Raw genomic sequence first — 24,255 nt, 5'->3', positions numbered from 1 at the left:
TGCTCTACACACAAAGGCAGGGGGAGCGGAACAACCTGGAGGGAGGGGAGCAGAGGACTGGGCTTCATTGGTGTGGGCGGTGCTCAGTGACAGGTACTTTTTTTTTGGTTTTCTTTCGTTGTTTCTTTGAAGACGCGAACCGAACCGGGAGGACGCTGCCCTCCGTAACGATGGCGGCGCTGGGCGCGTTGGCTCTTGCCCTCAGTCAAGATGGCGGCCCGCAGGCTCCCCCTCCCAACGCCACATGGATGCCCGGCCTAAAGATGGCAGCGAGGCGCGGTGGCGTTGCCCAGGAAAGGGTCAAGCCTGTGACGCATTTCGCTTCCGGGTCGGTGCCAGTGGGCGCCATATTGTCTTGTTCGTGAAGACGAAGTACGAAGGGGGAGGAAGCGGCGGCGGTGGCGAAGCGGCGGCAGCGCCCGTGGCCGGCGGGGGGAGGCGAGGGAGCGGGTGAGTAGTGGGGCGGCCGATGTCCGCCGGGGGGCGGTAGGGGCGCGGGGCCGGCCTCCCTTTTCCGCTGAGGGGGTGGTGTTGGAGGGTATCCCGCGCCGTTGTTGGGGCCGCAGCCGCGCCGCTGCCAGCGGCAGGTTAGGTGCCCGGATGAGAGGGAAGCGCGCTTCCCCCTCCCCCCCGTGCTTGCCCGTCTGCGCATGCGCGGCGGAGCCGGGGGTGGGGGGCAGCTGGGGCCACCGAGGCCAGCGGCCCCGTTCCCCGCCGTCCAGCGCGCATGCGCGGCTCCGGCGGGTGCCTGAGCTGTGGGGGGTGGCTCCCGTTACTGTCGTAGTGCGCATGCGCCAGCACTCCGGTTGGGCACAGCACAGCCGGCCGGGCCGGGCCTGGCCTTGCTTTGGGCCTAGGCGCTGCGTGTGGTGCCTGCCATCGTGGTAGACCCGCCAGCTGTGTACAGTGTATGGCAAACGAATCTTTTGGATGCCTCTCATGTTAAAACTGGTGCCCATCCATCCTCACAGCACCTTCTTAGTGTGTGGTTCTTGTGATGTGCTTCAAGCCTAGGTCTTTGTGAGCACATCTGGTTGATTTGCAAGAAAGGGATACAGTTGTGAGTTGCCTTACAGGGAAGTAGAAACTAGTACCAGCTGAGTTTTAAAGAGAGCATCAATGGCTGTATTCCCTCCTCACAGACAATTAAACAGTGCTTAACTAGGAACTATTATGCATATTGACTAGGTATTGTAGTAAGTACCTCTGGGTTCTGCTGCTGTTGGTTAGCCAGAAGATGGATAAGAAATGTGCCGGGGAGGCACCTGCTTTGCTATGATGGTATTTATGGCAGTCTTTCCACTGTGGGGTTCCAAAGAAAAGCATGAGCAATCTCATCAAAAGCAGGAAGGCTTACAGAAAGCTATGCATAATTGAATGGTGCAGCAAAGGTGGTGCATTTCTAAGCACTTCCCTACCTTGTCCTTACATCTTGAAGCCTGGTTGTTGTTGAGTGAGTAACACTTGCACAAACACTTTCATAGGGAGTGTATGAATATGTACTACCTGATATGAATAAAACTGCCAAATTTGGCCCTTTAACCTGTTAAGCATCTGCTGTCCCACCTAAAACTGTGATCCCTCTTAATTGCTGAGGCCAAGACACTCAAAGGTACAGACAGGGCCAATGTGCATCTTGTCAAATATAATGTCACTTTTTTAGGCAGATGTGCAAAACCATCACTGAAATACATATTAGATCCTCCCTCAGAGGAGTAGTGGGAAGTCTTAAGACTAAATCGGAGAGCCTCAAGGAGGGCTGGACTTTGTTTAATTTCAGTCTTATGCAAAGTAAGGTACAGCAGAAGCAGGAGCTTCCAGTTGCTCTTTTTCTTTCCCCTGGCAAGTCAGGTATGCATATGTATTCATGAGGCTGTCATTTTTCAATGAGTAACCTCTGTTAGCAGATCTCTGGGTTTTGCATGGTCAGAGCACAGGTTGTCAACCTGTTACAAACACTGGGCTGTCCCTTTAGCAGCCCCCAGTCCTCCCTGCTTTGTTCCAAGGACTGCGAGCATCCCCTTTACTGCAGCCTCTGCTTACCTTCACCACTAAGTGCAGCTTGTTCCCATGGCCAATGGCAAGGGTAATGGGAGACTGCAGTAGGAGGGCTGGGGTGGCAGCAAACAGCTTGAGCACTGTGTGCTGCCAATCCCTCACTCAGTGCATGCTGGATCATACCTCCCTGTGGGGTGACTCCCCAGGCGTCTCAGATTTGATCGCAGACCCCTGAGCTGGAGTAGTAATAATGATGGTGCTCACTTATGAAGTGGTTTGAGATCTACTCATGAAAGAGTTACGTAAGAATGAGGTGGGTTTTTTATTTATTATTACGGGAAAAAGTATAATATCCCCTTTATGCTCAGACAGATGTCTGTTGAGCTCCATCGGTGTATAGAACAGATTCTTCAAGAAGTATGTTATAGTCTAATGTACATTTGACAGCTCAGTTCAGCAGGACAGTGTATTGGATGATTAGTTGAAGATCCTATTTCATATCTGCAAGTGAGCTGACAAAATATGCCCTTGTATACTTTTTCCTTTAAAGCAGGGGTATCAAACTCATTTGATCCTGTGCTGGATGAGGGACACAGTGCTGGTCGATAGTGCCAAAGACCCATTGAGAAAAATGTCCAAAGTACACTGCAAATATTGGGTCCCAATTCAGGCAGTAATTAAGACTAACGTTAAGCTTAATTTTAAGTGTTGTACTGATAAGTAACTCTGAAAGAATTTCAAGGTAGTGCTTTGATATTATGCTAAAAGAAGATGACTTGGAAATCATGCCTATATTAGAAGTTTTGCAAGCATACCTTTGTCAGCTAGGGATGTGAAAAAATCATATCCCATGGCATAGCCTATATTCCTCTACTGGCAGAAGGTAGATGCTGTTAGCATAGCTTCTGTTCGGGGTAGCTGCTCTTGGTCTTTCAGGCAAAAAAGCCTGTCTCGGGAGTTTAAACTTCCCCAAAGTAATTTATCAAAACACAGTTAGTATTTGAAATGGGGCATTTAATTCTTTCATTTTTGACACTTCTCGCTGACTTGAGTATAAGGCAGGTATCACAATATCTGCCATGCCATTAGTTTTTTTAAGTTGAAGTTATATCTGGGGAGGAAAGGAGGGGGTTAAATTTACCCTGGGTCCTGGGCTAGATCTGAACCATGGGGATTCCTCCCAGGTCAGATCCACAGGGCCAGCAGCAACTGCATCCAGTATGGGTCCAGGGACTGGTGGCAGTATTGGGCTGTTTGAGCTGCAACACGGGTCTGGGAGTCTGCCACCAAAGGCCATGTTCTTGTCCACCAGGTCATGTCCCGCCAACTACTAGTAGTCCAGTGGATTACTGGTTAGCTCAGGGGTGGGCAAAATGCAGCCTGTGAGGCCATTGTATCTGGCCTGCGGAGCCCCTAAAAAAATTTAGAAAATTAAAATTTATCTACCCTTGGTTCCTGTCAAAGATGGACAGGAACCAAGGGCAGTAGGACCCAGGGGAAGCCCTTGAGAGCCCGTGCAACAGCAGGGCCTGTCCAGCCCCAGCCCAAAGCCTCAGGAGGGGCTTCTGTCCTGGGACTGAGTGACTGCCTGGTGCTGGAGCCTCAGGTGGGGCGGGAAGGAGCTGATGTGGAGCGTGGGGGAAAAGCGGGCCTGCCCCATGCCCAGAGCTCCCTGCTGCAGCTGCTTGCAGCCCATGTGGGGCTGTCTTGAGAAGGCACAGGCAGCCCATGCAGGCTGCGAGCGACTGTAGTGCAGTGCGTGGGGCGCTGGGCACGGGGCAGGTGAGAGGCTGCTTCCCTCCCCCTGTGCTCAGCACCAGCTTGTAACCCGCTTGCACAGCCAGCTTGGGCCCTGTGCTGGATCTGGGCTCGCCCTTCAGGGCCGCACTTCTACAGCAGCAGCTGCAGTTCCCCTGTATGCTGCGCCAGGCAGCATTTGCTGCTGCTGCCCAGTGCACGAGCTCCTGGTGGGCAGCAGCAGCAAACGCTGTCCAATGTGGCAAGTGTAGGGGGGCGCAGCTGCTGCTGCTGTGCACAGCTCTGGCAGGTGAGCCCAAAGCCAGCTGGGGGCCTAGGTTGGTAGTGGGGGTGGGTTACAAGCTGGTGCTGAATGGGGGAATGGCCCCTTGCCCGCCCTGTGGCTGGTGCCCCACACTGCAGCGGCTTGCAGCCTGCATGGGGCTGCCTGTGCCTGCTCAGGATAGCCCCGCATGGACTGCAAGCGGCTGCAGCAGGGAGCACGGGCAAGGGGCTGTTTTTCCTTGCACTCAGCAGCAGCTGGTGAGCAGTGGGTCAGGGCTGCATGCTGTCCCTCGTCTGTACTGTGGGGCTGGGGGGCACTGGGATTGAGCGGGTATTGGAGCAGGGCCCACACTCGTGTCTCAGGGTGGGGCCCAGAGCAGGGCAGCAGGGGTACAGGGCCCCGGCCTGAAGGGGCTCTAAGCAGCTGAGCCAGCTTCCACCCCTCTCCCTGCTGGTGCAGCCCAGCCCGGCTCCACAGACACCGCCCCCCCCCCCCAGCCTGCGTACCGCTCTGGACCCCCAGGTGCTGTCCCTGGGACACTTGACTCAAGATGGGTGATCAGGGGCAGGGCACCTGCCAAGGGGTGGGGCTAGCCATGCGGCCCTTGACAGTTTGCCACAACTTGGTAAGCAGCACTTCCCTGGAAATAATTGCCTGCCCCTGGGTTAGCTGGATAGAACAGTTATGGAAACCAGATTCAGCCTGCAGGCTATAATTTTGTATATCTGAAATCTTTGGCCAACTAATAATGGGGCAGGTGAAACAGCAGGAGTCAGTATAGTTACTTTAACTCTTTTTGTAATCTCTCAATCCATATCAGTATGCATCTTTTCATGTCCTCATAGGTATTCAGTTATGGGACCTGAACCTGTTCAGCCTCCACAAGAGAAGGCTGAGAGGGGATCTAGTGGCCATCTGTAAACTTGCCGGGGGGGACCAGCAGGAAATGGGAGAGGCCCTGTTCCCCTGAGCACTACCTAGAGTAACTAAGAATATCAGCCACAAGTTGATCAAGAATAGGTTTAGGCTAGACATCAGGAGGCACTATTTCACAGTCAGGGCAGCTAGGATCTGGAATGAACTTCCAAGGGAAAAGGTGCATGCTCCTACCTTGGGGGTTTTCAGAAGGAGGCTAGACATTTGACCCCAGCATCCTTTCCTGCCCATGGCAGGGAGATGGACTTGATGATCTGCTTCCAACCCTATCAACTATGACACTATGGATACAGTAATATAATTAATGCTTTTTTAATTAAATAGGGTAAACTAATACTCTTTTATTTCTGGGGGCATATAATTTATTTGGATACACCAAATCTATGAGAAATTTAATTTTGCAGGTAGGAAAACAGATAAAAAAAATACATATATTCCTAAACAACTGAAAAAGTATTCTTAGTAGTAGTCTTAGGGAAGGGGAAGGAAAAGTTGTCCTTAAATCTTTATGCTTTTCCTCCATGCTGAGCTGGCTGTGTGTTGGTTCACTTCATGAACTGGAGCATTTGAAAAGCTGGCTTAAATTATGCAAATTGTCAGTGGTCCCAAAAGGCTGTTAATCTTTTGAGGGGGTCACTGGTAACACCTAGATGTGCTTATAAATTGATGAGTAGATGAGTCTTTTATTCTATGGTTCTGTGGATGGCTACTTCAATTTTAGGTGTGTTTTGGGGAGGTGACAAGGCCAAACATTTTTTTTGCAGAGAAGAGAATCTGGACCAGTAAAATACAACTTAAGGAAATAGAATGTTACAGAAAGTTTCACAAAGCTCATTCTTACATGTACTGTGGCATCCTATTCTCCTTTCCTTGTCCAAAAGAGTAAGATGCACACAGCTAAAAATACTTTTAATTTTACCTTCACATGTTCAGGTCTCTGTAGTGGGGGCTTGGAGGGAAAAGGAGAAAAAGAGAATTGGCTTTTGTTTTCTCTTTCTCTTTTGATTTTTTAATAGATTCAGGTTCCTGTCTTCTGGTCTGACATCAGGGAATAGAGAGACAATTCTTGGAGCTCTGATAAGTAGTCTTTTGTTTATTCATGGTTTACTAAAGAAAGGAAATAACAAAGTGTTGCATCTAATGTAATTGGAGGCTAAAGTATCCAAAATTAAACTATTGCTGTCCTGTGCATTTGTGTGTGTGAATGTCCCTTTCCATATGAACTCCCTTCTCTGAACATTCACCCAATTGCACCTTCTGAAATTGCATGCATTGTTGAGATCAGAGCTGTAGTCTGTTCCTATTTTCTGAATATCAAAATGAAAAGGATTATATTAGGAAGGAGGTGGATCTTGTGGATCTAGCAAGCCAGAGACATGTCCATTCCGGTGTATTTTTGCTTTTCAGGGGTGCTCTGCATTTTCTTTCTGAAAGATGAATATTTTAGAACCTCCCAGAGCACTTGCTCACATATTACAGCAACCTTCTCCTGCAAAATGAGTTTGAAAATGTTCAGTTGCTATCCAGTATCTCTGTTGTACTGTCATACTAGGGAAAGACAGATGAAACGAGGTCCGGCCAGGTATCTTTTGTATGGTATTACTCCCATTATACCTCCAGTCTAACCTTAGTAACACGACACATAATACCTTAAGTTCAGGGGTTCTTTCTACCATCTTTTTAACTTGGACACTCTTTTCCAACCACCTTTTGTTGGTAATGGCTCATGTATCAGTTATTTAATTTGGTACGAAGGAAATCAGCTGCGTCATCAGATACATTAGCGTACCTCACAGCCTGTCAGTTATGGTATTGAGACTCTTATCTGTTCAAGAGATCCATTTTTTATTTTTGAGAACATTATGTTGTTGATCTGGGGAGAGGAAAATAAATGAATGCTGTTTTTTATTGTTTAGAAGTATGGATTGTATTAAAGTTCAAATATGTTTGTTAAAGTCACATAAATATTCAAAGAGTGAATGTTTTTGCTGAAGTTGTTTTTAAAGAAAGTCACATCACTGAACTGAAGGAAATCAGTTGTGAAACACCTGGTATGGGAATTTGTTGAAGTGATAAACCAAGCTGTAGCACCCTCTGGAGATAGTATATTTTGTCAGTTTAGTTCATTTCAAGAACTAGCTCATTTAGACTTGAGCACCTCAGTATTAAAAATGTAGGAAATCTTCCTCATTTAGCAATAACAATGAGGTACAAGAGGATACCACTTCTTAGTTCAACATTTTGGAAGATTCTGGTAACCTAAATCAAATCAGTTCAGTTGTCTAAGGTTAGACATCACATTTTTGTCTGAAACATTATTTGGTTATAAATGCAGAACATGTTTTAATAAAGTAATTTCTTATGTGTCCATTTCTTTGAAGGTAGTTTTATTTAACTAATAAGAATAATAATTAAAATGCTTGGGCTTTTGCATTTTAATTGAATCTTGGTTTTTACCTGCAAGCAGTTTATCATAAATAACTTAATCATCTAGTAAATAAAAAGCATCATTTACCACTTTCTAATAAACCAAGTGTTGAATATTGATTTCATAGATTTCCTAGACATCAGGGCTGGAAGGGACCTCGGGAGATCATCGAGTCCAGCCCCCTGCCCAAAGGGCAGGAAGTCAGCTGGGGTCATAGGATCCCAGCAAGATAAGCATCCAATTTACTCTTGAAGGTGTTCAGTGTAGGTGCTTGAACCACCTCCGATGGCAGGCTGTGCCAGACCTTGGGGGCTCGGACAGTAAAGAAATTCTTCCTTATGTCCAGCCTGAAACGGTCTTGCAGGAGTTTGTGACCATTCGACCTCGTCATCCCATGGGGCGCTCTGGTGAACAAACGTTCCCCCAGATCCTGGTGGTCACCCCGATAAACTTATATGGCCATCAGATCACCCCTGAGCCTGCGCTTTTCCAGGCTAAAGAGTCCCATGGCTCTCAGGCTGTCATCGTAAGATCTGTTTTTCTGACCTCTGATCATGCGCGTGGCTCTCCTCTGGACTCTCTCAAACTTCTCCACATCCTTTTTGAATTGTGGGGCCCAAAACTGGATGCAGTACTCCAGCTGCAGCCTCACCAAGGCCGAGTACAAGGGGAGAATGACGTCCCGGGATTTGCTCGAGAAGCATCTATGGATGCACGCCAGTGTTTTGGTCGCTTTATTAGCCACAGCATTGCAGTGCAGGCTCATGTTCATCTTGTGGTCAATGATGACCCCCAAGTCTCTTTCTTCTGTAGTGCTATCCAACGCAGCACTGCCGAGCCTATAAGGATGCTGCAGGTTTTTCCTCCCAAGGTGGAGAACCTTGCATTTTTCGGTGTTAAACACCATCAGGTTCTCTTCTGCCCATTTGCTGAGCTTGTCCAGGTCAGCCTGGATCACCCGCCTATCTTCTGGCGTGGATGCTTTGCCCCAAAGTTTGGTGTCATCGGCGAACTTGGCCAGTCCACTCCTGACTCCAATGTCCACATCATTAATGAAGATGTTGAACAGGATGGGTCCCAGGACAGAGTCTTGAGGGACCCCACTGGTCACAGGGCACCATGATGAGTGACTGCCATCAATTACAACCCTCTGGGTCCGACCATGAAGCCAGTTTCCCAGCCAGCAGATCGTGGTGGAGCCAAGGCCGCAACTGGCCAGTCTGGCCAAGAGGTGATCGTGGGATACCAGATCAAAAGCTTTTTTGAAGTCAAGATATATGACATCAATCTCTTCTCCCTGGTCCAGGTGATAGGTCACCTGGTCATAGAAGGAAATGAGATTGGTCAAACAAGACCTACCCACAACAAACCCGTGCTGGCTGTCCCTTAGAATGTTAGCCTGGGCCAGTCCATCAAGGATGGCCTCCTTAATAAACTTTTCTAGGATCTTCCCCAGGATAGAAGTCAGGCTAATGGGCCTGTAGTTAGCCGGATCCACTCTCCTCCCTTTCTTGAAGATAGGCACCACATTGGCCTTCTTCCAGTCTTCAGGCACTACACCAGAGCGCCAGGAGTTTTCAAAGATCTGTGCCAGGGGCTGGGCTATGACGCTCGCCAGCTCCTTGAGTACCCTGGGGTGCAGATTGTCAGGGCCGGCTGACTTGAAGGTTTCCAGCTTCTCAAGATGTTCCTTCACGAGGTCAGCATTTACGGAGGGTAGGGGATCCCCATCACCCGGATCTCCCTGTCCCATAGCAGGCATGGGCGTCCCATGGGACTGATGAAAGACTGACACAAAGTACCTATTTAATAGGTTGGCTTTTTCCTGGGCGTCAGTTGCCAGTTGCCCCATCTGGTTTAGCAGGGGTCCAACGCTGGCCTTGCTTTTCCTCCAGCTCCCCACATATCTGAAAAAGGACTTTTTGTTGTCCTTGATGCTTGAAGCTAGTTGGAGTTCAGTTGCAGCCTGGACTTTCCTGGTTTGCTCCCTGCAGAATAATCCTCCTTGGAGGTGAATCCTGTCCTCCATCCTTTGTAGGCTTTCCTTTTTAGCCGCTAGGTCCCTGGAGAGCCAGGAGGGCTGCTGTGCCTTCTTGCTGCCTTTCCTCCTTGTTGGAATAGATTTAGCTTGTGCATTGAGGATCGCTTCCTTGAGAAGCAACCACTCTTCTTGAACGCCCACCTCCCTGGGGTCATGGTCCCTAAGGGCCTGACCGACAAGCCTCTTGAGCTTGTCAAAGTCAGCTTTTCTGAAGTCAAGGACTTCTGTGTTGCTGACTGAATTGTAAAATTCAGAATAAATATGCATGAAACCATTTACTTACATGTGTATGTCATATGTTTTCGTAGTTAGCAATTAGTAGTAGTGCTAACTTGGTGTAAACAGTATATTTAAATGCAGGTTAACTTAGTGTTTGTTAATCAGTGATGATCAACTTTTCTGTAGGAAAACTTGTACTAACCCAATAACCTGGTTCATATTCATTCAGTGAATTACTGTCAGTCCTATAAGCTTATGACTTCCTTGGACTTCTTAACAGAAACTACTCCCTGTAGGGAAAACTGAAGACCAGTCCAGATTCTTCAGTGTAGGATGTTGGGGGTTTTTTGGTTTTGGGGTGGTTGGTTTTTTTTGGTAAATATTTGCCCTGGTCGTGGACTACAGTCCTAAAACCATCCTGGCTGGTGATGGAAAGATCAGCAGGGGTGTGGAGGTGGTCTCCTAGTAACATAAACCAAATATTCCGTCTCGCATGTCATTTCTGGCACCCTGCTGATTTATGACAGCTATGACATCTACTTTGTATAGGGTTTCCCAAAGTTTCGTCCTTGAAGGTTTGTTTCATAGGGGTAGTCTTGGATGGCAGGCCACAGGGTTTTACTGTGAACATGTGAGATGATGGTGAAGGCACAGCAAGCTAACGCTTTCAGCTTCGTCAGTAGCATCAGTTCACTAAAGATATCATCCACAGGATTCTTTCTATTGTCTTAGCTTCCAAATGTGAAACTGCAGACGTTTTAGACAATTTCACACTGAAGACTTAAGATTATCACCTCTTGATAAATGAAGATCCAATAGAATGGTCTCTTTTGAGAAATGAAATTAGAAGGAAACTACTTTTCTCCTCTTGGGGCTCTCTCTTAAGAAAGATCTCAACCTGTAAAATGAGATTGCAGTCTCATATTGGAAAGTTAAGACTCAAAAGTTAGAATCTTGTCGGACTAATATCTTCAGAAAAACAGGATGAAATTGAGTTAATTTCCTTTTTCATCCCATGGTTGTAGATCAGTTATGAAATTCAGTTCTTTTTTAATATATAATATGGAAAAATAAAAGGCATAACTTCTCAATTCAATATCTAGTCCATGGGTCGGCAGCCCCCCGCATGTGTGCTGAGCATGGCACACGAGGCCATTTTGCTCAGCACACCACTGCCAGCCTGGCTTCTAGGCAGTTGCTGCCAGCCACGAAGCCCAGGTTGCTCCCAGCAGGCAGCTGAGTTGTTGCAAGCCTTGCTGCAAGCAGAGCAGGCTCCATGGTTGACAGCAGCTATCCAGAGCCTGGGCCAGTTGTAGCCAGAAGGCTGCAAACATCTGCTCCAGGCTCTGGCATTAGCTCTGTACTGGTGGGTGCACATGCACCTCAGAGTGGACAGTCGGGGAACGGCCTGAGGCAGCGCAACCCTGGCTTCTCCCCCACTGCTGGCACAGAGCTGACAACTGGGCTCCACAGCCCCTATATCAGCTCCATGCTGGTGGCGACTGCATGTACACCTCATAGCAGACAGTGGGAAGGCTGTGCTGCCTCCGGCCCTATCCTCACCATCCACTCTGAGGCATGCATGCACCCACCAGTATGGAGTTGATGCCAGAGTCCGGAGCAGCTGGCTGCAGCCGGTCCAGGTTCTGGTAGTTGCTGCCAACCACGGAGCCCAGGCTGCTTGCAGCTGAACCCACCTGACTCCCACCCACTCTGAGCCCAGCCCCCCACCAGGATGAGGCTGGCACTGCCCCTTGCCAGGAGTACTGCACCTTTTGCAGCCTTAGCTGAGTGGGTTGGGTGGGTGGTTGGACTGATGGGCAGGCTCCAGGTCGGGGCCTTGGCCAGCTGCGCTGCAGCTTGTGGGCTGGCTCCCCAGGGAAGCACAGGGGCTCTGGTGGGACCAGGGCATTGTTGGGTTGGACCTTGTCCAGTGGCCCAGGAGCCTGGCTCTGTTCGCCTGTGCATCTGGTTCTGTGTGTTTGTCTGCCTCTGTTTGGTTTCGTGTGTCTGTGTGCACACACGTGTCTGGTTCTGGATGTGTCTGCACTTTTGTCTGTTCTGGGTGTGTTCCGCTTCTCTGTGTTTGTGCACGTGGTCCTCTGTGTGCATATGTGCCTGGTTCTCTCTCTGCTCTCCTTTTTCTTTCTCTCTGTCTCTCTCTTCTCTTTCTCTTATTTGTCTCTTTTCTCTCTCTCATTGCAACATGCTCAACAAAAAAGGAATACACAACAGCAAAGGCAACATTTATGATTATTAAATATACTAATATGCAATGTGTCCTGCCATATACCCTCCACCTTCCCCCCCCCCCATTTTGTTTTTCTGGCATTCTGGCAGCTTCCAAGGTAGACATTGTGGGTTTTTTGGCACTCCGGCCAAAAAACATTGCCTACACCGGTCTAGTACAGTGATCATCTTGTTTTTGTGTTACTATTGGTGATCACCATCTAGTGGAGATCATATTACATCCCTGCAGCAATCTGCGGCACATGTGCATATAAAAAAGCCAAAATGGGAATACTGAAATACATTTTTTTTTCTTAACATAGCTTAGTTGATGGAAACCGAGGGGGCTGGCACCATGTGACCTGTCACTTCTTTGGGGACCAATAATCATCTGCAATTGATGGAATTTTAGTGTGGTACATACATCCAGATTTGTTAATCTTGGAAGGGGCTAGATTACTGAACAAACAAGCGTAGTGGTTTACGTTGTCCTTACTTCTGAGTGAAACCAAAATTGGCATAAGATGACTTTAATTGAAGCCTGAAGTCTAATAGCAACATTCTTGTAAGGTAGACTTTGCCATGTGTTTTCCAAGGGTAGACATGTGCCCTTGGCATATAATTTTTGTACACTACTTTTACAAAAAAGACTAGGTTTATTTGGTGCAGATCAGAATGCTACTGACTTGTTTTCTCTCTTCGTTTTACTTGACGTCAGTGGGAGCCTGTACATGAGCAGCAAGGCTGTTCTGATGCGCTGTAGTTACAGTGCATTGAAGCAGGCTTGATTAATTGAGTCTGGTAATTACCGCGCTCCAGCAGACTCCATAGTCTCAAGTATCAGTGTCCCACGCTTAAAAAGGTTGCGGGGGGACACTTTAACTAAAGCTTGTGTGATGAATGTTAGTTAAAGTGCCCCTGCCACTGTTTTTAAGTGTGGGGATTCTGATACATGAGACTCTCTGGGGGCTTTAATTAGAAGAGCTCCAAGAGCTGATCTAATTAAAAGGTCCACTCTGAAAGGCTGTGTATAAATGCCCAGTGTGTCCTAAAGCAATTCCATTCAGTGGTGCTTTGATATAGTTAGGAAACCTCTTTTATATTCTGCAACCTAGAAGACATGAAAGAAATTAAATAAATTCAGGCTTATAATTTCTAGTGATCTTGAAACTGAACTGTCTTGTTAAGTATCCTCAGCATTGTCTCTCATCATCCAAGAAGTTTGGTTCTTACATATTTTATATCATATACATGTCTTGAACTTCACTACAGGTCCCACAAAAGCACACATTGGTCATTTTTCAGGATCATGTCCTTTCTTTGTCAAGTTTTGCATCTAGTTTGTTTAGGGGATTAGAAAAGAAACCATTCCTTACAAAAACACCCAAGTACATCAGTTGGATTACATTGTCTTATTTTTATTTATAACATATTCCTGGGAAGTTGTAAAATTGGAGTATTTACTTTCTTTACACTTCATGTATAACACTGTCAAAACTTTTTTTTTTGCTGCAGCTTAGATGGATTTTTGTAACTTGCTACTTACCTTTATGTAAATTTAGGGAATATGATTACTCTTCTGAAGTCTTTCAAAGTTTGTAGAACTAAACAGTTTAAACTAGTTTTATATTAACTTTTTCAGTTGGTATTTAGGACAATTAATATTTTCGTCCAGTAAGCGTATTATACTGATATTAACTTAGTTTTGCAAGATTTTTTTGTTTTTTTGAGCAATTGGGAAATAATGCATTTGAGTATGTAACATTTCCTAAGTATTGATTCATATTGAAAGCAGTGTTGTTTTTGTTTGAATTTAGAATATATAAAGGAGTAAAGATGTGGGATCAAGGTGGGCAGCCTTGGCAGCAGTGGCCTTTGAACCAGCAGCAATGGATGCAGTCATTCCAGCACCAGCAAGATCCAAGTAAGTACATGCCTGAGGTTCCACTATCAAAATAAAACTTTGAGCTGGCATCTGTTTTAGTTCCATGTTGTCTTCATCTCTTACTTAAATTCTCAAACTGCACTTCAGCCTAGGTATTATTTACTCATTATAATATCTGCTGCTTGTTGTCACTTGTTATAACCACAAGCTAGTTGTTTTGTCCCTGTTCTTCCAAAGATAAACTCAATAATAGAAGGAACAACACAAACTATAAGATATGGAAAAAGTCACAAAAATTAATAATAAACAATGTATGCTGAGAAATATAGCAAAGTGAACTCTGTTTATGTTTTTACACATCTGTACAAACAGAGCTGAATAAGGAGCGTATGCTTGTGTGTATATATATAACGTGTATATGTGTGTATGTATGTCTACGTATGCGTGTATGTATATGTGTGTGTATAATATAATGGATTATGAAGAAGAACTGAAAGAAGTTTGGAGAAGAGAAGATGGAGGGGGGATTTGATAAGTCTTCAAATATTTGAAGCTATAAAGAGGATGGAGATAGACTTGTCCTGTGTTTGCAAAGACCATTTAGATTTGAAGACTAAGAGGAACTTCCTGGCTATGCAGGGGCTCAAGAATTAGAACAGATTGCCTAGAGAAATTGTGGAATCTCCATCCCTAGAATGGAGGATTCTAGCGATTTTAAAGAACAGGTAGACAGATACTTGGCTAGTATGGTGTTATCAGGGCTGATCCTGCCTAGAGCAGGGTGCTGATGTTCTCATGTAGTTCCTTCCAACCTTACTGTCTTATGATCCTGTGATGTATACTTGTCATCCTTGTATCAAGGGCTGCTGCCCCCACCTATGATATCTTTATTATGTATAGATATATGTCTGTCTGTGTTTTGTGGTTTTTCACTCTGAAGACTGTGAAGTATATCGTATCCATTGTTTGCTACGTCTTGGCATATTTCAGTTTGCCTTGGTTCCTGTATTTTTCATTGCTTTGATTCAAGGAATGGTGGTAGGAGAGACTGTGGCTCATAAACAATAGCAAGTCAGATCTCAAAACGGAACAGAGAACAAATTTAAGACCACACTAAGAAAGAGTAAGCAAAGAAAACAAGAGTTGTAGGAGTGATGGTAGAGGAGTGTGCGTATTACAAAACCTGTGGTGTATCTATGTCTTATCATAACTATGTACATCCTTCCCATTCTTAAGTCTTTACAAGGTCTGCACCTTTTAAAATTTGAATTTTGTACCCTTTCCCACCAAGAAAGCTTAAAACTACCTTCTGTTCAGGTGATAAAGTGCACTCTGAAATATTCCATATGGTTTTATAGAATATATATAGAGAGAGAAACTCCACTTCAGCAAGTATGAACACACACTGAAATGTGTAATGAGCAATAAAACTGTAGTGTAATCACATACTGTACATAGTATCAATTATCAGCAAGGTAATTGTTGCAGGTGAATATTGTTACTGTATTTTTGTTGAGTGACTATATGTATAACTCATAATTATATTTTGGAAATTTAAATTTGAAATAAATTGTTCTATATTTGTTCTAGGTCAGATTGATTGGGCTGCACTAGCTCAAGCATGGATTGCTCAGCGAGAAGCCTCAGGGCAGCAGGGCGTGGTGGAACAACAAGGAATGATGCCAAATGGACAGGAGATTTCAGGAGTAGAATCTGGTGCAAACAACCATAGCAATTTTCAGGGGGATCCCAACTTCAACAGAATGTGGCAGCCAGGTTTGTTTTCCTCCTTCTGGTGAAAATGTGTTTATACTTTATTTGGTAACCTGCAGTTAACTATTTGTATCTGGCTACTTGTTTCACTTCTTAGTCTCTGGTCAGTAGGAGCTTGGGGCCTGGCACTAGCCCCTCCCTGGCCTGAGTGTTGGCAGTGGCCCTAGGGCAGGGGCAGGCAATTATTTTGGGCAGAAGTCCAGTTATTGAGTTTCAGCAAGCAATTGAGGGCCGCATGACAGGCAGCCCAGGGCAGATTAATACTAATTTTCTAAATTTTTTAGGGGCCCAGCGAGCCAGATACAATGGCCTGGCAGGCTGCATTTTGCCCACCCCATCCTAGTGTCTGCCACTGTCCCCTCCTGCAAACTGGGATTGGTCCCCAAGAGTCCAGTGTTGCCCTCACATGCTACAGTTGTTCTCCAGGGGCCTGGAACTGCCTTTTCCTGCCCCTTCATGCTACACTTAGTCCGCAGGGGCCTAGCACTGCCTCCTTCTGCCCTTGCATGTTGTGATTGGTTCCTAAGGGCTTGGCATTGCTGCCTTCTACCCCTGCACACTGCAGTTGGTCCCCAGGGGACCTGGTGCTTCCCCTTTCTGCCCCCCAGTGCTGAATTGGTCCCCAGGGATCTAACACCGTCTCGTCTTAGCCATGAGGATTGGGCCCTGGGGCCTGGTGCCACTCCTACTTGGTCCAGTGTGCAGGGTCTGGGGCTCCCTATGAGTCCAGTGCCACTGCTTCCCCATTGCCAAATTTCTGGACCTACAAGGAGCCCTATGGGCCAGATGACACGAGGCCACGGGCTGGATCTGGCCCATGGGCCAGGGGTTGAGCACCCCTGCTCCAGAGGAATTAGACATCTGTTGTCTCCCTGTTGCACCCCATATAACTTTTTCTCATGGTTTTGACAGACTGTAGAACATGATGTGCCCAACATGGAGCTTATGAAATACTGGCTTGAAGGATTTTAAAACCTTGGAGAGCATGAAGGGGAAAAATATCTGTAAAATGTACTTTTTTCATATCAATCCCATTTTGAGGCTTTTCTGATGCCTTTCCTGTCCCACTATGTGCATCCCACCTAAATAATCTTTTCTTAAAACTGACCAAATGTTTTCAGTAAAATGGATCATTTTCAGTTATTTATAATTTTCTCTCTCTTTTTTTCTTAGTTTGATTGAAGCAGTATAGGGGCTTCCGGTCGTGTCCCCCTCCCCCCCCCACCCCAAAAACCCCCCCAGCTAATTTCAAGCATGGAAAGACTGAAAACTGAGTTAATGTTTTTCTGCTCAAAGTGTTTTTCATAGTTCTAAACAGATCTAGCATATCATCAGAATGTAATGGCAGTTTGAAATTTGGCAGGGAAGCAGGTTCTAAATCCATATGCATGCTTTTCATTGGTCTAGTGAAAATTGCATTTGATTTGACGAAAACCAGGGGAAAACGGTACTTTTTGCATGTGTACGGGATAATTTAAAAGAACAGTGGCTTCCCAAATGTTCAAATAACACTATCCAAACGAGTCGTAGTTAATGGAGCCAAATTTCTATTTTAGACTTTTTCAGAATATCACTTACAGTTTTTAGATATGCATAATAAAGGAGTCTAAAATGTCAAATTTAATCCTAATTGTAGTTACTTCTCGCTCTGGTCTGTAAGTTTTCTGCAGCCACCTCTAAGAGGTACAGCACAATTGTATACATAATAACACAATTACAGAACATTCCAAATATGTGTTTATTTTAATAACTTTCTGAATTGTAAGACGAGGGAAGTGGACATAGAAATGTTAAATCATTATCAAGTAGCTGTTGGATCATGCAGAGAGAAGTTCTTGAATAAATGTAGAAATAAAGAATCAAGGCATTTGATCTGTTTGTTAGAGAAAGTTAGGGGTTCAGCTGATCATGATCTCTCAGTACCTGCATGGGAAACAGAATAAAATAATAAAATGATGGCTCTTTGGTCCAGGAGATTTAATATAACAACATCCAATGGCTGGAAGTTGAGCATGAAGAAAACTATGAATAAGGTGCACATTTTTAATGGTGAGGGTTATTAACTGTTGAAATAACTTAACTTACCAGAGGATTGTTATAATTTCACTGCCCCTAGAAATCTTAAAATCAAGATTATCATTTAGAAAAAATAGACAAGCTATAGATGGTCCACAGCTGTTGGACATTAAGTAGAAATTCAGGGACGCTCTAATCTAACCTCCATCATAACTGACTTTAGGTAACAATGAATCTTTCTTTAAATATATATGACTTTGTATTGACATATTGCTTTCTAAAAGTTCTGGCTTTCTGGCAATCTTGATATTACTAGAATAAGAAAATCTGTGATTTTTCTGTCCCATTGTTAACCACGTATTAAATTGTATTCTGAATCTTAAACAGAATGGGGAATGCCTCACCAACCCCCTCATCCACCTCCAGATCAGCAATGGATACCTCCAGCCCAAGGTCCAATGGAAATCGTTCCTCCATCTGAAGACAGCAACAGTCAGGACAGTGGGGAATTTGCTCCTGACAACAGGCATATATTTAACCAGAACAATCACAACTTTGGGGGACCTCCCGATAACTTTGCTATGGGGCCAGTGAACCAGTTTGACTATCAGGTGAAACATATTTGTTGCTTTAATGTTGTAGACGTGCAGAGTCCCTTCCGTGGAAGTGTTCCTCTAAGAATATCTAGCGGCGACTTTCATTCTTCAGTTCTACAAACAACTACAAAGTCTGTTGTCTGCTAAGATACATTTTACAAAATGTAAAATACCTTATGCATACAGAAGAAGACTTTAGTGTTTTCAGTTCAGCTCTGAGGCCAAACAATATTTTTTCCCGTACTAGTAATGAGAAATGGCTGTTATGTGCAATATTCAAATGATTCACTGTTTTTCAAAATATAATTAATATAACTAAGTTGTGTAAAATCTAAAAGCATTAAATAAAGTTTAGAAAATATATTTAAATACACTAGAAAATGTACCGTAGGGAACAGTCCTGCATTTGCAGGGAGATAGACTGGATGATCCAATTGATCCTTTCCATATCTATCTTCTGTGATTCTCTGAATAAACAATGATTTTTAAAAATCCACATCCAATTTTTTTCTTCACTCTGGCAAACAAGTTATGTATAGCATATATAAGGAATAGATGAGGATGTTACATGTGGAAAAATAAAAATCTCTAGATAGAGAAAACTGATATTTTTTTCTGATTTTTCACAGGTATTGAATGCTCAAACCTTTAAAAAGTATATTTATTAACAGTCTGTATCTTTTGGAACATCTCCCTGTATTCAGAGATAGTATAATTCTATGGAGAAGACTTTACAAGCGCAAGGATTTATTTCTGTTTTCTATCCTGCTTGTCATGGCAGAATTTTAGTGTGTGGCATTGTCAGACATAAGGTGAACCATCCATTTTCAAAAGCTTTAGGATCAGAAAGCCCTCCTGTCTTTTGCTCCTTTCTGGAACCAAATCTTAAAGAAAATTTCCCAAAACTTTGAAAGCAGCACAGAAAATTCTCTTCATAGCAAGTTACTCAGTAAACACAATTTGGCTTAAATGATAGTAAAATAACGAAGCATCTGTTAATATAAATGATCAAATCACATTTGTCTGGAGTTTTATTCCTAAACACAATCTTTTTAAACAGATGTGTTCGGTGGCTATTTTCAGACACCAAAATGTAGTATGAACTCTTGTGCATTAGCTTTGCGACTCTGGGTTGCATGGCAATTTGCTTGGAGCCCAAAGGCTGTTCTAAATACCCTTGAATGTACTTTTAATCAAAAACAATTTTTTACTGGTAGCATCCTTGATCCTTGATCCTGGAAGTTGCATGATCTTGGAATTAACCTGCAATTAAACCTGGCACTTTGAACTTTGTTTTCAAGATGTAGTTATAGAATAGGCTGTTGGTGGGGCCACGTTTCAAAATTATGTGCATTACCTTTACCCTTAAGCCTACACTTCATACATGCTTGATCATAGGGAATTTGTTGTTATTGATATGAGGTAGCCTAATGTTCAGGCTTCAGGGGGTTCTGAGCTCCCTTTAGGTTGATAGTGGCATCAGCATTTACGTTCTAAAAATCTCTTTTCAAACCTGGAAGTTTGTTAAAAGACGTGACTCCAATTGTAAAGCTCCTCATAAATATAAAAATGAAAATTCAGATTTTTGGAACCAGTGTAAAATGGTAGAAGGCCCTTAACCTAGGAATCACGGATCTTCTACTTGCATGGATTTCTGTAGTCCCACTTACACACGTACACATGCTATACATAGTATTAAATGTGAAGAAAAATAAACTGCATTACTCTTTCAGCATGGGGCTGCTTTTGGTCCTCCCCAAGGTGGATTTCATCCACCTTATTGGCAGCCAGGACCACCAGGGCCACCAGGTCCACCAACACCTCCAGCACCTCCTCAGAACCGAAGGGAAAGACCCTCATTCAGAGATCGTCAGCGTTCACCTATCACGATGCCTGTGAAGCAGGAGCCTCCACAGATTGGTACATGTTAACCACTCTTTAATGAAAAAAACCTGAAAGCATGATTCGCTTTAGAAGTCTTTTGCTTTAAAAAAAAATGTAATATTTGAAATCTGTAATCGCTTTTTGCCTGTAAATGAATAAATAAATAAAGCTATTATTACAAGATACTTTTTACCAATAATAGCACATATCATGTCTGGTCTTTTTTTTTTTTTCTTTTCTTTTTCTCTCCCCTTCTGATAAAATTACAAATCTCGCCTGTGCAGATGCTGTGAAACGCCGAACGCTTCCTGCTTGGATTCGTGAGGGTCTGGAAAAGATGGAACGAGAAAAGCAGAAAAAGCTGGAGAAAGAGAGAATGGAACAACAACGCTCTCAGATGTCTAAAAAAGAAAAGAAAGGCACTGAGGAAACTGAAGAGGGAGATGGTCCACGGTTACCTCAAAAAAGTAAATTTGTAAGTAGGAGGTTTGACTTTTTCCAGGTTTGTATTTCTTAAAAGCTGTTAATGTTCATTTATCTCTTTATGAAGAAACTGTGCATTTCAGTTTATCCACATCACTTTTTGTTTCTTACATTAAAAATTAACCATGTGTCACTACTGCAGTATCATTTACCTGATTTTTATAAATTTGTAGCAGATAATGGGCAAAACTGTAAGTATAGTCTAAAAAGATGTTTTACCTTTATTTGGTGGTTATGTGTAAAGTAGTGATGATAAATCTGCCCATTCTTTCCATGTCTGCATAATTTGGCAATTGGCATAGACTTTGACAGAGGTGTCTGTAATAAAGAATTAGATTAAGTAGTGAGTGTCATAGATTCTGTATATCTACACCTGCAGCACTGAAGCAGTTGAGGGAATCTTGTATTGCAGCAGTTAAGTTTCTCTAGTGCTATATTTTCATTGCTGTGTACTTTTCCTACAGTACATTTGCAAAAGTAATGGTTTACCTGGACGGGTGGGATCAGAAACAGGGAAGCTGTCAAGAACCATGAATAGGGGTCTACCGAAGTCGAAATTTTGCATGCAGATTGTGGGGCTGGCAACCATTTCATGGGCGGAGCATGGCAGGGCCTCCTCCCACACCTCCAATTGGCCAGGGGGTTCCGGTGGCTCCACCCTCGCTGCTGATTGGCTGCTAGGGCTACATGTCATACAGCCCCAGCCCATATCACTGATTGGTTGCGAAATCTGTCTGTTATGTAGCACTGTCCCTCCGCTCTGGTGGCAAGGAGTGGGGGCATATGACAGACAGTCCTCACAGCCAATGAGGGGCAGAGTTGGCACCCATGTTGCTGTGCCAGCAGCCCTCCATGTGCCAGCCCATAGCAGCCACAAGGAGTGCCGGTTCCCCAAAGGAAGCAAGCATTTTTCTTTTGGTGAGTTTGGGGGTTTTTTTGGTTTTTGGGAGCCTGTCAAAAGCATAGACCCTACACTTTTGTGGAGCCCATGCTTTTTCATGGGGCCTGGGTAAAATCATGGTTTCTGCACAAATTGCAATTTCAGTTGGTCCCTAACCATGAACTCTGATCCTTTGGCAAATGCTTTGGTCAGCAGATACTGTAGTTTTTTGATAAGAGTTCTGTTCAGTGGAACTTCCCGCCACGGCTGCCAACAGGCTATCTCATGGTCTTTCCCACTCTGCTTCCTTGTTACCAGCTACAATAACAACAATGAATTGTCAGCTGTGTATACTGGTCTTGACAGTTCATTCAAGATTCGTCAAATCTGTACTTGCAGATAGCGAGCGATATGTGGTAGTTGAGGATCTGATTCACAGAACTTGTAGAGGGGGTGGAAACTTTTGTTTGGGGGGGAAGGGGTTGGAGGTGAGAGAGCATGTTTGAGGACTTCTCTTTGTTTTGATGTGATATTTCAACTTGATTATCCTACAGAAAAACTGATGTTTTAAATCTAAATGAACCTTAAAATATACAATGTTCTTGTAGGACAGTGATGAGGAAGATGATGATGTTGAAAATTCAGAGGCTGTAAGTGTTGGAAAAGTCAGCAGGAGTCCATCTCCAGCTCCTCCAGAGGAGCAAAGCGAACCAGAAATGACAGAAGAAGAAAAGGAGTATCAGATGGTACAGATAACATAGTTCTCTGAAAAGCGTCTACACCTATACAATATGTTTATATTTCCAGGCATAGAGAAGCTCTTGTACTTTTCTGTGACTGACATTATAATCATAGGCATAACACACATACTGTGATGATTTTATATATGCATGCATCTCTACTATACCATATAAATATCTTCCACTATGTGGAGGTGATAAATGTATATACCTGTCTATATAAATGTTAATACACACTTGCCATATATGGGAAGAAGATAGCTTTATGATGACCTTAACATACTTGCTTACATACCATGCTTTTTCCCAAAAATCAGCCCTCTAAAATTAAGGTGCACATCTTAAGCAGGGAAGCTCACTTTATTTGGTGTTTTCTTGAAATACAGTACATTGGTGAAACTTACAACAATTTAGTTTGGAAATTGAGTCATATTTAAATAATTGGAACAGCTTGTATTCTTGCTCTGACTTTTGAAATCTTAAATTAAGCAGTTGAGTTTCCTCAGTGTAACTGATTTTAGAACGTAGTCTGGAGCCTTTTCCTCTGATCTTTTTTATAATTATTTTCTTTAGATGTTTTTGACAAAAATGCTACTGACAGAAATCCTTTTAGATGTTACAAATGAAGAAATTTATTACGTTGCCAAAGACGTACACCGTAAAGCAACTAAAGGTACACTTTATTTTTACTTCCTTTTGTGGATATTTTATATATGCATGTTTTTAGAACATTTAACTCCATAGCAATTGTCCCCCAAGAACAATCCAAATATTATCCATCAGACTTTAATTAGAAATCAAATCCAGTAATCACATATTGTTGTCCTGTGAAGTGTATTGTGAGTTTCTTCAGTTATTCCATTTCTTTCACATAACTCATTTCTTTAGTTATGATGGTACCCTTGTGTTAACGACTCCTAAGTTCTAGCAATTTCTTACTTCTTTCATTTTATCTCAGACTCTTAATTGATCAGAGGTGAAAAGAGACGAACTATGAATTCTCAGTTAGTAATTCATTTGCTTTCACTGTTAATATGCTACTATATATGCAACTGCAGGTGACATAATAAAATTAAACATGTAAATACTGACATCTGAGTTTTATATGCAGATTCTGTAACTTTGAAACTGACTTATGAATATAGATTTGTGTTTTTCCAGTTCACTGTTAACCCACATTAAGAATTCTAAACGTACGTGGTCAGACAATCAAGGATTCGTTTTAAATGGATGATGCGTTTTTAATGTTTCTTCTCTCCCCCACAAAACAGCAATAGTAGTAGATTTAACAATACCATAGAATCTCATGACTATGAAATCGTGGCTATTTGTGTTAACATGTTGTTCCTGTTGTTGATGTGATACAAAGCTCCTGCAAAACAGCTGGCACAGTCCAGTGCACTGGCTTCCCTTACTGGACTCGGTAAGTATGTTCCTTATTTTTGAGAGGGGCTTAAAGGGGAGATCGCTCTTGCCTTGAATTTCTAGAGAACTTTTTTTGAAAACTAGACTGTAATTACCAATAATTACTTATTAGTCAGATTCTGATTCTTTACTCTTTTCAAGTAATACCATTGATGTCAGTGGGATTTTTTGTGGAGAAAGAAATTATTTTAAACGTGTAGAGTGTCAGAGTCTTGTCCTAATTTTGTAAACTAGGTAAAAACTTGGAAGAGAAACTTGCTGTTTTGGTTGGATGCTTTCCTTCTTGACTTATGTTAATGGGATGTTTTCATTAATTGTTTGAGGAGCAAACTACAGTCTCTTAAAAGGAAATTACTATTTTTATGTATTTCTCCTGTTCTGATCCAACTGGACAGTGTGTTACAGTTGATCTTGTTATAAATGTAATGGTTTAGTGTGCTACTAAAAGAATTCTAATGTTTAGAATTAATTACACTCCTACCGAAAAACTAGATACTTGCAAAGGCTTCTATATTCAAAATTATCCATTTGAAGGCATGCAGGATAAGGATTTGAAATCCTTACCTGAGGTGTAATAGCAAAAGATCTTTCTCAACCCTGTCATCTTACCATGATTTAGTAAAAGAAAATGTCAGTGGTCACTTATAGTAGTTACATGACATTGTGATATAATGAACTCTCTCACTAGTTTAAATTGTC

At 43.3% G+C, this 24,255-nt stretch overlaps 1 protein-coding gene across 1 annotated transcript in view; it reads left to right on the top strand.

Moving 5' to 3' along the window:
- The first annotated feature begins 316 nt into the window (after positions 1-316).
- The window catches only part of PNISR (PNN interacting serine and arginine rich protein), a 33,518-nt gene continuing 9,579 nt past the window's right edge, over positions 317-24,255 (top strand). Inside the window, exons 1-9 of the mRNA XM_090037170.1 lie at positions 317-450; positions 13,692-13,798; positions 15,350-15,535; positions 17,936-18,159; positions 19,878-20,064; positions 20,313-20,503; positions 22,000-22,137; positions 22,705-22,804; positions 23,501-23,554. Of these exons, the coding sequence (XP_089893296.1) occupies positions 13,711-13,798; positions 15,350-15,535; positions 17,936-18,159; positions 19,878-20,064; positions 20,313-20,503; positions 22,000-22,137; positions 22,705-22,804; positions 23,501-23,554 (1,168 nt within the window). The 5' untranslated portion in view covers positions 317-450; positions 13,692-13,710. The remainder of the gene's footprint in view (positions 451-13,691; positions 13,799-15,349; positions 15,536-17,935; positions 18,160-19,877; positions 20,065-20,312; positions 20,504-21,999; positions 22,138-22,704; positions 22,805-23,500; positions 23,555-24,255) is intronic.

This window comes from Crocodylus siamensis, chromosome 1 (assembly GCF_052110815.1).
Source record: "Crocodylus siamensis isolate JL-2025a chromosome 1, ASM5211081v1, whole genome shotgun sequence".
NCBI lineage: Eukaryota > Metazoa > Chordata > Crocodylia > Crocodylidae > Crocodylus > Crocodylus siamensis.
This window is presented reverse-complemented; position numbering and strand designations above follow the sequence as displayed.